Source organism: Zalophus californianus, chromosome 3, assembly GCF_009762305.2.
Source record: "Zalophus californianus isolate mZalCal1 chromosome 3, mZalCal1.pri.v2, whole genome shotgun sequence".
In the NCBI taxonomy this organism is placed as follows: Eukaryota; Metazoa; Chordata; class Mammalia; order Carnivora; family Otariidae; genus Zalophus; species Zalophus californianus.
This window is the reverse complement of record NC_045597.1, coordinates 161,679,480-161,694,381: the sequence shown is the minus strand read 5'-3', so window position 1 is coordinate 161,694,381 and position 14,902 is coordinate 161,679,480. Positions and strand designations below refer to the sequence as shown.

General features: G+C 37.4%; 1 protein-coding gene across 2 annotated transcripts in view; it reads right to left on the bottom strand.

Annotated features, from left to right (window-relative positions):
• The window catches only part of CDK15 (cyclin dependent kinase 15), a 78,168-nt gene extending 64,539 nt beyond the window's left edge, over positions 1 to 13,629 (bottom strand). The window contains exons 1-4 of one of the 2 annotated variants that reach the window (XM_027590802.1): positions 13,501 to 13,629; positions 12,631 to 12,780; positions 12,323 to 12,420; positions 4,998 to 5,077 (exon numbers count right to left, since the gene is read on the bottom strand). In XM_027590802.1, the coding sequence (XP_027446603.1) occupies positions 4,998 to 5,077; positions 12,323 to 12,420; positions 12,631 to 12,780; positions 13,501 to 13,629 (457 nt within the window). The remainder of the gene's footprint in view (positions 1 to 4,997; positions 5,078 to 12,322; positions 12,421 to 12,630; positions 12,781 to 13,500) is intronic. The other variant, XM_027590803.1, reaches the window with a different exon arrangement.
• Between the last annotated feature and the right edge of the window lie 1,273 nt (positions 13,630 to 14,902).

The following is a 14,902-nucleotide window of genomic DNA, read 5'->3' as shown; positions in this document are numbered from 1 at the left end:
AGATCACAACTGAACATTATTCAGTTCATTTAATGTAATTTTATTTTTTTAAAGATTTTATTTATTTATTTGACAGGAAGAGACACAGTGAGAGAGGGAACACAAGCAGGGGGAGTGGGAGAGGGAGAAGCAGGCTTCCCACAGAGCAGGGAGTCCGATGCGGGGCCCCATCCCAGGACCCTGGGATCATGACCTGAGCTGAAGGCAGGTGCTTAATGACTGAGCCACCCAGGCACCCCTATTCAGTTCACTTTAAAAATGCAAAGTATTTCTTTCTTTCTTTTAAATGTCCAACATAGTAAGACCAACTGGTTGAACATTAAATGGCATTTAGTTTGATTCTCATATATGTAAGATATTTAATAATTTTAAAAATTATTTTCATCTTGCAATGATATGAGAATATTCAGTTTCTTGGTTTTGTTAAATTTCATTGGGGTTTTGGCTTAGTAAAGTTTTAGGAACACTGGTGCTTTCCAAGTGCAGTGGGTCATGACATTTTAATGTTACTCTACTGTGTTCTGTTTTAGTTTATGTGAAAGATGACGATGACAAGGAAGAGCAAGGCTGGCTCTCAAAGTCCTACGGCACAGCTGTATGTAGTGAATGGCTGGCTGGCTGTAAACTTTTGAAGGTCTGGACTGTCCCTGTCCCTGTGTTTTTATCTCTAGCAGCTGGCATATGCTTGGCATGTGGTGCTCAGTAAGTGCTTGTAAATTAGTGAAGACCAAACTGTTGTAATTGAATTTATGTAGGAGTTAATAATGGAGTCACTTTCCACCCCCAACCTCCACTGGACATTGAATTAAAAAGAGTTTGTGGTTCCTGATGTTACATTTCTTTTGGCCCGGGTGTCACAAATCAAGTAAATGAGTCAAGTTATTCATTCCAAGAAAAGAAATCTAGATAATGTTAAATGCTAAGACAAATGTTAGATGAGTAGTCATCTGATTTCTTTGCAATTGTCATCTGATCCCATATCATTATCCTGACATCATTTTGTTTTATAAAAATGTAACTATGCATATGAAAATATGCTATGTCTGTGATGTGATTTGATTGTATCCAATGGAGGACTATCTTGTCAACCAGGCCTCCTGCAGTCTATTTGTAGTAACAGGCAAGTCAGCATTCTTATCTCTGATCGTATCCTCTACCTCACTGTATGACCTTGGGGAGGTTCCTTAGTCTATTTTTGGCTCAGTTTTCTCATGTATGGACTGGGAATAATTACTTTGTAATGTTTTCTATTAGAGAATGATCTTAAAAGATCCTCAGCTAAAACTGTTTCTAATTTAAACACTGAAATTACTGGGGCTATAAAGTACAGGATAGAATCAGAATTGACAAACATACAATATTATTTCCTTTAAAATATTTCTTCTGCATTTTGCTTAACATTTATACAAAATGTATCATAAAAACAGATTTCTATTTTTATTTTTACTTTTGCTAGAGGAGAAATGCTTGAGTTATGGATTTCTAAATTTATCATAATAAAGTAGGATGAGAGCAAAATGGATTCTAATACCTAACTATTCTGATTACTAGTTCTGAGGCCTCAGACAAGTTAACCTCTCTGAGGCTCAGATTCCTTCATCTGCACAACAAAAATAACATACTTTACCTCCTAGAGTTGATGTGTTTAAAAAAAAAAAAGATAATGAGGGGCAGGGGGAGAAAAGATTATGACATATGTCTAGTCTTCAAAAAAAATTTAATTATATGATTGCTTCCTAAACAAATGATGTTAAGGGTCTGAAAGTCCTGGGTTTGAACCAAAAGTCTGTTTTTTTGAAAGATATTTAAAATAATGCACATTATTAAGGTAATGATACACAGTTTTGTAAAACTAGGGAATGTATTCTTATATAAAAGCTGAAAATATGGGCACCTGGGTGGCTCAGTTGGTTGAACGACTGCCTTCGGCTCAGGTCATGATCCTGGAGTCCCTGGATCGAGTCCCGCATCGGGCTCCCTGCTCAGCAGGGAGTCTGCTTCTCCCTCTGACCCTCTTCCCTCTCGTGCTCTCTATCTCTCATTCTCTCTCTCTCAAATAAATAAATAAAATCTTTAAAAATAATAATAATAAAAGCTGAAAATATTCACCCGTTCAAATGAAAGTATTTTCTCCTAGTTGTAAAAATAAACAGTTAAAATATAATTCTAGAGCCAATTAGGGAAGATTTTTTTCAGGTGGTTATGAAGGCAGCTAATCTTTTTAATTAGCAAAGGAATGAGGGCAGGGAACGTGTCTATTTTGTGCACTACTATGTATCCAGCAGCCATCCGAGTGCCTAGCCATAGTAGGTGCTCAAAAAATATTTGTAGAATATCTGTAGAATATTCATAGAGAGTGTATAGATTTTTGAATCGGGGAGATTTGGTTTGAATCGCGGCTATCCATTGGAATAATAATAGCATCCATCTCCAAAGGTTGTTAAAAGGATTGAAAGAGGTAACACATGAAAAGTATCTGGCACATGTATTAAGATATGTTTCCCTTAGTGTTGTTCATACTTTTGCTAATTTCATCATATTACATGTTAAGATCAAATAGTTCTCCAAATGACCAGATTAATGAACCACCATATGTATTCTACTTATATAGAGAGAGACAATCCATGTGGTAAAATCCTACTCAGTAATTCTTTGGCTGATATCCCATCAGAGCAGCCAAACTGTTCAGGAAAAGTAATTCCTGCTTCAAGGCCTTTCTTAAAAAAATCTCCATTACTTGTTCAGTTTTTCTGCATGTGGCTTTCGGTTGCCTTTTTAGCTAGTGACCCTGGATTTTAACTAATGAACTCCAGCTGTTCTTATTTTGCCTTCCATCCCTTCTCATTTAACCTCCTGTCTCCCTAGTCTCACATCCTTAAAGTTCTTACAGGAAAAATGGGACAGTGCCAAAGTTTTCAAATGAGGCCTCATCTCTTCTTGAGGGGAGAAGGCTTCTCTAACAAGGGCTCCCAGCTTTTTCAGTGATGGAAAAAGAAACATTCATTGTTGGAAAATGGATGCCTAACAACCACCAATGTGTCAAAAATCCTCTTGCGGTTTTTAATATACAAGCAAAGCGTTCAGTAAGGTAAGTCCATAAAACAACCCAGAAAGTCCACAGTTGAATACTAAATGTAATTGCAAACACCTGGGAGGGAGAGTCAATTCCTCAGTAAATATGCAATAAAAGAAACATCTACCATACAGAACAATACAGATCCAGCTTTTCTGAACCATGCTGAGAGCCATCTGTTAGCAAAACTGGCAAAAATTTTTCATTGCTAAGTCAAATGTCAACCTGAAAAACTTGGCTGTGGGCAAAAATCTGAGCGCGGCAGGCCTGAAGTAATAGGCAAACTCGAACGCACAAAGGCAACACCATGAAAATGCAGTGAAGCTGGGCCAGAGACTCTCCCATTATATTGGTGACCTGGGGATTTCTATTATGTTCAGAAATACTATTCAACCTATCCACACATCTCTTTCTAAATCTGATCACACTTTCATGAGGACCACTAATAGGTACATTAGTAAATGCAGCTTCCATTATATTAAACACTTAAAATCTTGCTTTCCTCCAGAATGCACCTGATCCTACCAGGATGAATCCCCACCTAACCTGACAGCCATTTGGCCCCTCTACTCAAATTCAAAATGACATATTTCCCAGGGGCTATAAAAGACTTTTGAAAATGGCATCAAATTCAGTTATAAACTCATTTTCTAAATTGCTTTTTCCATGCCTCTTTGCATAACCCATCCTTCCAAGCTTGGTTCAAAATCTACTGACTCCATTAGCCACACTGAGACTCACTGGTTCTCATCTTAGTTTACATCTTTTTTTTTTTTTAACCTCCATTATAACACTTGTAACTTGAATCATCTGCTCTGTTAAAACTAAAAATGATACAGAGCCAAATCAGGGCTTTTTCTTCTCATCCTTAACAAGGCCCAGCAAAATGCTGTGCATATAGTATGTGTTCCATAAAGAGGGGAAGGTAAAGCAGTTAAAAGGGAAGAAAATAAAAGGGAAGTGACATTTGTTTGTTTTTGCTAAAATGGATAGCAATCCTATCATCATTTTATTTTAAATAGTTCATGTAAAAGGTTAATAAATTGTATTTTTAATGATTTATTTTCACTATATTGCCTTCTTGATTTTTTTTTTTAAACCTGGGGCTTGAATGAATGACCCTGAGATTAAGACCCAAGCCAAAATCAAGAGTCAGATGCTTAGCTGACTGAGCCACCCAGATGCCCCCTTCTTGATTTTTATATTATAAATTATTAGTTATCCTGATAGTGAACAAGACATCATTAAAGGAAAGAAACAAGAATGGAATAATTATAGCCAATATTTGTTGAACTCTGAAAATGTGGTAAGTGCTTTAGATACATATTCTCATACCAACTCAATAGAAGAGGTACTATTATCCTCTTTCTGCAATAAATGGGGTCTAAAACAGGTAAACTAATCTACCCACGGTCACACCATAGTAATTGGTAGATTTAGGATTCAAACCCAAGTCCGTCTGACACCAGATGCCTCACCTACTTGCATGCAGAGACAACACTAAAAATTCATGCCTTCCCAAACAGTTTCTTAAATGCTATCTAAACAACTTATGATTTCCAGGTAAATTACTTACTGAGAATTTGTGTGGGTGTATTATTTTTTCTCTTCTATATGGATTTGTCTGGGGTTATATGGTTATAGCCTTAGCACTTTAGGATGGGACCAAACACATAGAGGGTATTTAGTGAATACACATTGAGTTCATAGTCTTGGGCAACTAATAAGTGGTTTTGAATCTTAATTTCCTCAAGAATAAATAATAAAATGATAGTATAAATATACTCTGAAAACCATTAGGAAGAATACAGTTGCAATTATAATATTACTTCTAGAAATATCAAAAGCCAAATGCTGAATGGATAGACTCAATGGATTTTTTTACCAAATGGAGGACTTGTAAAACAGATCTCTTGGTTCTTACCTTCCCGAATAGCTGTAAATGGGACTCCTTCCTCTGCATTCATGCTGATGACTTTTAGAGCCACTAGTTGTCCATTTATCCTAGAAGAGTCGGGGTGGGAGGGGCACACATTTATTGAGATGGTTCACAGCAGTTCATAGCAGCAGTTTATACTAAGGACAGTGTAACAAAGTGTAACAAAAGCAGTTTTTCCTTCCAAATATATTCCAGCATATGAATCCACAATGTTCTCGAAATAAACAGTTTTAAAAAGTCATATGTATGTATACCAAAATATTTTTTCTTTTTACCAAAGTGATAGAACACTGCAAAGCACAGAACCCTGCCCCTCCCCCCACCAAATCCATCCTCATAATATATCGATGTATCATGTCCTTTCATTTCCATTTGTGCACTTTAAGCCATCCTTATTTTCCATCTGAATTGTTGTAGTGACCTCCTAACAGTTTCTCTACTCGCACGTCTGTTCCCCTACTGTCTATTGTCAACAGAGTAGCCCAGGGCATCCTTCTTAAGGGAAGGTCAGAACAAATCACTTCTCTGCTCAAAACCCACTGTTACCTTCACCTTTCACTCTGAATGAAAGCCAAATTCTTACAACCATCTCGGTGCCCCCTGATCTGCCCAGCCCTACTATTACCTCTTTCTCTTTATCTCCTCCTGCTCTCCCCTTATTCATCATTTTGTTCACCGATGTTAGTGAAGTCCTGGAGAACCGAGATTTTCATACAAAGATAAATATATTATTTTTCTTAAAGATTTCATTTATTTATTTGAGAGAGAGAGAGAGAGAGAGCGCAGGAGAGCGAGAAGCAGGCTCCCCACCAAGCAGGGAGCCTGATGCGGGGCTGGAACCCAGGACCCTGGGATCATGACCAGAGCTGAAGGCAGAAGCTCAACTGACTGAGCCACCCAGGCGCCCCTAAATATATTATTTTTAATACAGTGGGATTCATATCATGTTATTAGTAACCTGCTTTTCCTCCAACTAATTTTTCTTTTATTCATTCTTTTTTTTTTTAAAGATTTTATTTATTTATTTGACAGAGAGAGACAGCGAGAGAGGGAATACAAGCAGGGGGAGTGGGAGAGGGAGAAGCAGGCTTCCTGCTCAGCTGGGGGGCTCGATCCCAGGACCCTGGGATCATGACCTGAGCGGAAGGAAGATGCTCATTAGTGCATATAGTATGTGTTCCATAAAGAGGGGAAGATAAAGCAGTTAAAAGGGAAGAAAATAAAAGGGAAGCGACATTTGTTTGTTTGTTTTTGCTAAAATGGATAGCAATCCCATCATCATTTTATTTTAAATAGTTCATGTAAAAGGTTAATAAATTGTATTTTTAATGATCTATTTTCACTATACTGCCTTCTTGATTTTTTTTTTAAAACTGGGGCTTGAATGAACGACCCTGAGACCCCACCCAGGCTCTCCTCTTTTACTCATTCTTGTACTATGTGATATTTAATAATGAGATATTTCATCACATAAATATACTACAGTGTGTTTATGCTTAGCCACCTCCAAATGCTTTTACATTGTTTCTTTGGGCCATTATAAAAATATAGTCACGGTCATGTTTGTAGCTCAATCTTTTCACACAGCCCCTATTCTTTTCTTAGGGTAGAGTTGGAATTGATAAGTCAGGGTATGCTGTGCACAAGTTTTTATTGTTTTGAACGCATGTTCCCAAATTATGCCACAGAGTGTTCACACCACTGACTGGCCATTCCAGCACTTTCTTGCCAACACTGGGCAGGATTTTGTTTTCTTGTGTTTTTTCATTTTTTAGAGCAGTTTTAGATTTACATAAAAATTGAGATGATCATACAGAGAGCTCTCATATATCCCTCATCCAGTTTCTTCCATTGTTAATATATTAGTATGATACATTTGTTATAATTAATGAGCCAATATGGATACATTATTATTAACTAAAGCTTATAGTTTATTGAGAATTCTTTAGTTTTTTGCAGTAAAATTGTATAACTTATTATGGGTTGCATTGTACATTGGTAAAGTTTGGGAGTAGTGCAACATGATAATACACAGGAAAAGCCATAAAAGTACCAGACCCAGGAATTTTTTACAATAAACTTATTTAATAATGATTTTTAAAATTCCAAATGCATGTAAGATATTCTCTACTATGTTATAATAGAACAAAGTAGAAATAGCTGAAATGATCAACATTAGAACAATTAAAAAATGTGTGGTACATCAATATGATAGAATACTTTGAATTCATGACAAAAGCTTAAATCCAGAGACATGTAGAAAGTAGAAAATATTCATGATAAAATGAACAATAGAATACAAAATAGCAAGCATACCATGTTTGTGACTTTAAATAATTTGTGTGAATACGCAATTGCTGTGCTAGAGTGATGGATTATAGAGGATTTTTAAGTTTAAAAAATTTTATTTGCTGTTAGAAAATTCCTTTTTTTCTTTTTCTACAGCACTTATAAGTTTGTTATGGTTTTCCAATTTGATTTCAAAATGCTTTCTTTTTATCTCTTTTAAAGTAGATATCACAGTAGATATGTATACATTTAAGAAATCAATCAATTTATCTTAGTCTTTTTTTTTTTAAATTGAGTTGTAATCGACATACAGCATTTGGAGGTTAAAGGTATACAATGTATTGCTTTGATACATTTATATATTGCAGTATGACTATCAGGATTTCTTTAGTTTTTACCTAATGTCCTTTCTCTCTTTCAGGATCCCATCAAAGATACCACATTACATATAGTTGTCATGTCTCTTTAGGCTCCTCTTGGCTGTGACAGAGTCCCAGACTTTCCTTGTTTTTGATGACCTTGACAGTTTTTGAGGAGTACTGGTAAAGAATTTTGTAGGATACCTCTCTATGGGAACATTTCTAATTTTTTTTTTATGATTAGACTGGGGTTATGGTTTTTGAGAAGATAAAGTGCCATTTCATCACATCATACTAAGGGTACAGACTATTGTCAGAATTTATGACTTTTGATATTGGCCTTAATCACCAGTTGAGGTAGTGAGGTTTCTTCACTGTGATTATTCTTCCCCTAGTCCCTTTCCACAGTGTACTTTTGGAAGAATGTTACCATGAGTAACCCACACTTAAGGTGTGGGGATTTATGCTCCACTTCCTTCAGTTATTTACATAAATTATTTGAAATTCTTCTGCACAGGAAATTTGTCTCTTCTCTCTCATTTATTAATTTACTGAGCCATTTATTCATAGCAGTGTAGACTCATAGATATTTATTTCACACTTGGGGTTATAATCCAATATTAGTTTATTTTGTTACTCAAATTTTTCCAGCTTTATCCTTTGGGAGCCCTTTCAATTGGCTCCTGTGTCCCTTTGACATATCCCCATAAATATGGGGTTTGTTTTTTGGGGTCATACTTCTATCTTCATTTTTTTTTTGCCTATTTAATTTGCCTAAAAAGGATTATCACATTCTAATTTCTATTTCTTTAACTAATTGTGGACCTGAATTTTCTTAAGTTTATTGGTCTTTTCTGTTCTTTTGTGATTTGCCCACTTGCCCACCATTTTATTGAAATGTTTTGCATATACTTCTTACCAGTTTATTTTGTCTGCTTTCACATGTCTTTAAAATTTTTATGAAGTTCAGTATTTTCCAAAATGTTTTACTCAGAGCATACCTCTGTGACATTCTCCTCATCCCCCAAAACAGTTTTTTGGTCAAATATGTTTAGAAAATGCTTTATGCTTTAAAAATTTTCTTAATCTTTCTTAGACAGTTGTGGTATACATTAACATTTTAAAGATGCTGAGAGCACTTATAATAAAGAATCACATTTTTACTTTTGTTTTAGGGTTCCCTGCAATGATTTGACAATGGTAAGTGTTTCAATGAAACATCTAGTAAGGTCTCTCAGAACTAGGGCTCCTTAGAACATACATGTGTAGATGGGGCACCATGGATGCTTCTAATCTTCTCCTAAGGGTTCTGACTTCAGTATTATGTATAGATAAATCTTTCCAGCCCAAAGGTGAGATAGAATTCCTTTACCTATTCTTCTAGTTCTTTTTTTTTTTTAAGATTTTTATTTATTTATTTGTCAGAGAGAGAGAGAGCACAAGCAGGAGGAGCAGCAGAGGGAGAGGGAGAAGCAGGCTCCTCACTGAGCAAGGAGCCCGATGTGGGACTCGATCCCAGGACCCTGGATCATGACCTGAGCCGAAAGCAGACGCTTAAGGACTGAGCCACCCAGGTGCCCTATTCTTCTAGTTCTTATCTTTTCTTTTTAATTTACCTCTTTAATCTACTAGGAATTCATATCATGTATCTTCTTTTCCCTGATGATTTGACAGGTTACCATGATTATATATATATTAGATCTTACTAATACTTGGGTTTGTGACTATTCTGGACTTAAAAAAAATCATTTCTTTGATCTGTCTTTTCTTGTACTACACTATACTACACTATTTCTTACATTACACTATTTCCTTGATCTGATTTTTTTATACTACACTTTCCTTATACTACACTAGTATTGTAGCTTTTCAACACATTTATAAGATAATAAAACTTGAAATTAAAGAATCATTGACATCTTTGCACTATTAGATTTTCTAACCCAAATATTCTGTACTTGACAAGGGTCTCTGGAATAATCCACCAGACCTTATACACCTAACCTACTGCAATTGCAGCTCTTCTACCCTCCCCTCCAATGTTCTGCCCATTCCTGCCTCAGGGAGTTGTTACTGGCTACACCCTCTGCGTGAGGCTCTCTCCCACCGCTCATGCTCAGGGCTTGCGCCTCACCTTTGTCAGAGTCTGTGTTCAAGTGTTCCCTTCTCAGCCCGCTAGTTAAAATAGTCCTACCACCCCACCCTGGCGCTCCTATCCCACTTCACTGGTTTATTTATTGATTTATTCTTAAGATTTTATTTATTTATTTGACAGAGAGAGAGACAGCGAGAGAGGGAACACAAGCAGCGGGAGTGGGAGAGGGAGAAGCAGTCTTTTCCCTGAGCAGGGAGTCTGATGCAGGGCTCGATCCCCGGACCCTGGGATCATGACCTGAGCCAGAGGTAGACGCTTAACAACTGAGCCACCCACGCGCCCCTGTTTTATTTTTTTCCCAAGCACTTTTCACTCTTTGACAGACTCAGTCTTTCATTAATTTGTTTATTGCCTATCTTACCCTGACTAGTATGTACACTCCTAAGAGTAGAGAATTTTGTCTCCTTTGTTCTCCAATGACTCTTTATTGGCTGAAACAGTGCCTGGCGCATAGTAGGTGCTTAATAAATATCAGTAGAATGAGTGAATGCCTATCTGGCTAATTCTCAGGTCGAATGTCCCTTAGTAAATCTTAGCCCATTTTTTGATACTAATGATTTTTGTGGTTGATATTTAAGAGTCACTTCCCTTACTATATTTTCTATTAAATGGTTATTGCTAATACATAAGATGACTTTTGATAAGTGTATTTTAATGTTGTAACTGATCACCTTACTGTTCTAGCTTACTGCTTCTACTGGTTTCTTAGATGATTCCCTTCCCTCCCTCAGAGGAGGCAATTCTGTAATCCACAAAAATGATATTCAGTCTTTTTTTGTCATTGCATTGACTAGAATTTTTATGATAATCTTTAACAGTAAAGGATAATGAGCATTCTCACCCTATCTCTAACTTAACGGGATGTCTCTAAGTATTTAACAAAAAAAGTACGTGGATTGATGATTTGAAATATTCTACATCATAATGAGGAATTATCATTCTATTCCTATTTTGCTCAGAGTTTTAAAAACTAGGAACTGATGTTGAATTTATTTGGCATCTATCTCTATGACATTTTTAAACTTATTTTTAAATGATAAATGTAATGCCTTTGTGGTAAGGAATAAAGAGTTTGAGTAATTTCTCTTTCCCCACCACAGTTTCAACCACTAGAAATAACTACTTTTCATAATCTTGTGCATTTTTCCAGACTCCTATGCATATATAAACTTATACATGCATGGTACATTGGAATTTTTTTTTCAATGAGAATATAGGGTTTATATTATTCTAAACTTGCTTTTGTCTTTTAAAATGTTGGACATCTTTTCATATCAGTACGTCTACCTCTTACTTTAGATGGCTGCACACTATTTCACTGCACGGTGATTATTTAGCCCATCCTCCATTAGTGAGGTGACCAGGTTTTTACTTTTTCTATTACAATCTTGCTGCAATGAATATACTTGTACATATATTTCTATGCACTTAAACAAGTATTTTTTTGTTTTTAAGATTTTGTTTATTTATTTGAGAGAGAGAGAGGGAGAGGACAGAGGGAGAGTGAGAGGGAGAAGCAGACTGCCCTCTGAGCAGAGAGCCCGACAGGGGGCTTGATCCCAGGACCCTAAGATCATGACCTGAGCTGAAGGCAGATGCTTAACCAACTGAGCCACCCAGGCGCCCCTAAACAAATATTTCTAATGTGTTTTTTATCCTATTGCTCAGGTGAGTCCCTTGAAGGAAATATTTTATATTCTTAGTTCCTAAGATAGTCTGTGGAATTCAATTAAATAATATATTTAAAATGATCGTTGCCTAAAATCCTGTTTTACCGTGTAAAAATAATAACATGATTACTAGGATAAATAATAAATAGTCTTGCAGTATTTATATTACATTTTTTAAATGAACACTTAACCACTGTTGAGCCATTATTTTTCTCCACTGGAGTAACATAAATTAAAGAAATCAAACCTCTGACTGTCCCATCTTGACTAAGGCAATGAAATTCACTTATGTTTAACAAACTTCATTAGCCAAAATGGGCCCGTGCCTTCTGGATTAGCATTATTTTTATTCTCCAGCCATTTTGTATGTTTTGCAAGTGTACAAACCCCAGGGCTAATCATTTTTTGCATATATCATGCTTTGTAGAAACCAACTTCAGTTTCCTCTAAGAAGGTAAAGCAAGAATGAAGGCGCAAACTCAAGGTTCTCTTTGCAAACCTCTGTCATTGTGTTTTAGGGAGAGAGATGAAAAACCCTTTAGAGACTGCACTTGTGAAAAGTAGTACTTGTTCCTTCGGTACATAGTAGAAAGATTCTACTTTGAATTGAATAAAAGAGAGGAAAAGCTGATAAACATCTCAGTGGGCTGATTTTAATCGGGGCAAGAGAAATTCGTTTTTCTTGCAAGGCTCTTTAAATCATCATGTCTCTCCCTGTTGCCTATGATGTCTTGCACCGGTCCCGAACTTCTGCCCCGTGTCCCCCGGCTCTATAATTTCGAATCAGTGGAGTGAGATCCTCATCTGCAGAATCTCTCCCAGTTATGAGTCACTCACCTGCTAATCCCCTTGTAAACTGTAGCATAAGAACCTTCACCCAGCTTCTCCAAGTTCAAGTAAGATGAGGCTGCCCCAAAAGGGAGGCTCTTCCTCTGCTTGAGCGGAATGGGGAGGGGTGAGAGGTGGGAGAGAAAGAAAGAGCACTTTTTTTTTAAGGTTGACTTTTTTTCCCCCACAGAAATTAGACAGCATTGCCAGAGTATACTTGGAAAGGCCCTCTCCATAACTGCCCTAGAAGGAAGGGCCAACCTCCCTAGACAAGCGCATATTAAATTCTTCTTCATCCACATCAGCTGTTCACTCACCCACTGAAAACCCTGCCTCAGATCCTCTTCCTGAAAAGAATCACTGTTACTCCGTGACCTTTTACTCTTGAACTTCCGGGCACGGACAGCCTGAAGTCCCCTGGGGTGAAATGAAGTCATGGAACATGATGCTTCTTTTAGGTCTGTCAGCTAGAGAAAAAGGAAAGTACAGGAATAAAATGTATGCAAAGTCAAGACTCAGTGGCTGACAGAAACTATTTTTTCTTCATTTGTCTGATTGTCACTCTTCAGATGTTTTCTAAGCCTCCTACACCCCAAAAAGCAAGTCCTTTCCTGAAAGCCAGATCCTTAAAAAAGACCATGATGATATCAACTGCAGAAACTCTCCATTTTTTCTTCACTTAAAAAAATATGTCCTAAACATTTCGGTTAGCCTAAATCTCTTTGATGGATGGTTTCCAATTTTTCTGTTTAACTCGTCCTTTTTTTTTTTTTCTCATGTCCTCTTAATTTATCTTTTTTGGGGAATGATTTTCTCATATGTCATTGCTAACAATCACAAGCTAATCATCAAGATTTTGAATCCATAGCATACCAATACTGCAGCTTGCTTTGATGAGGCTCAGCTCTGTCATTTAATACTTCGGAGATTACAAGAAAATAACTACTTTCTCAACTTTAAGTCAACTGAGTGTTGTGCAGCCCAAAGCACACGATTGTTTTTCCCTTTTGGTTTACAAGAACATCCACAAATTTGATAACAACAGCCATAAATTCTCTGTGACTTTAATAGGATTTTCCTTTTATTGGTTTAGACCTACCACAGAAAAATCCGACCCTGCTTCAGAAACGGAGACTCTGAACTCCTTAGTTTATCAACAGAGGAAGATGCTCCTGCGAGACAAATACCTCGGTCGCAGCCTCCTCCGGCTCAGGCTCAGGCACTGTCCTCTGGCAGCTGTGTGCATCATCTCCCTCCCAACAGTGATGGCAGCGCCTTCCAGGCTGGAGAGTCTTCGTACACAGCTCTTGACCCATAATCTTCTAGGTTCAAGGAGAAAACCCGCACTTGAACCTCTCCCCTCTGCCTCTCCTGTCCTCGTTCACAACCTTTTTGCCAGAGGTCAGCAGGGCTCGAGCTTTCGTATGACTCACATGAGGGCTCTGAGTGGAGCAGCCTCATGACTTCAGCAGTTTTTCCTGATCAGTGCGAGAAATCACATCGGAAAGGTGGCCGCCTGCATTCTTCTGTGCACAACTGAAAACAGGACAGCTGATTGTGGCTGGAATCAATTTCGGCACAAAGTTCTTCTTCCAGGCGCGAATTAGTGCTCTTATTGTACACAGCTTTGATGAATTTCCATTGCTTATCCGTGTGTAAATGATCATGATATTTATTAGGCTTCCCGGGTGCTAAAGTGGACGGGTTGAGGAGTATTTTCTCCCTGCCTTTCATCTGGAAGCATTTTGCTTCTCAGACTTTAAAATAAATTTGCAAGCTAGCCAACTTTTAGTAAAGAAACCAAGGAATCATAGAATAGGAAGATGCCTTCAAGCAATAGTGTACGGTATCTAATAGTCCCAGAGGCGTAGTCATTCATTCATTGATTCAAAAATGATCTAGTGAGCACCAGTGTTGTTTTTACTATACAGGTAATGATGTTACCCAATAGTGGGGAGAGAAGAGTTTGCCTGAAATATCTTCTTCTCTCCCTCTCTTCTTCCCGCTTCCCCGTCCCTTCCTGCCACATAAATGTAATTAATGGTTACCATTTTAATAGCGTGACATGTCAAGGACCTAGCGTGAGCTACTTTGTAGTCTTTGCGCAGAACTTTTTCTCTCATACGCTCCTAATATTGTTGCCGCTATAACGTACTAATCAGAGTGAGACAGAATGTAAAATACACACAACACACACAATATCAGTATCATTAAGGGAAAAAAATTAATCATGTCTATTACTACAACAATATTTATGTGTGTTTGATATCTGAACCTCAATAGTTAAAAAAAAGCCCCTTCAGAGAATTTAATGATGAGCATGTATTGAAGTTTTGTTTCAAAATTGCCATAAGAGATGTAAAACAGGCCAATTTAAAGATTCCCTTAGAGACAATTTTTTTCAAGATTTTATTTATTTATTTGACAGAGAGAGTGAGAGAGCACAAGCAGGGGGAGCGGCAGGCAGAGGGAGAAGCAGACATCCCGCTGAGCAGGGAGCCTGATGTGGGGCTTGATCCCAGGACCCTGAGATCATGACCTGAGCCAAAGGCAGACGCTTAACTGACTGAGCCACCCAGGCATCCCTAC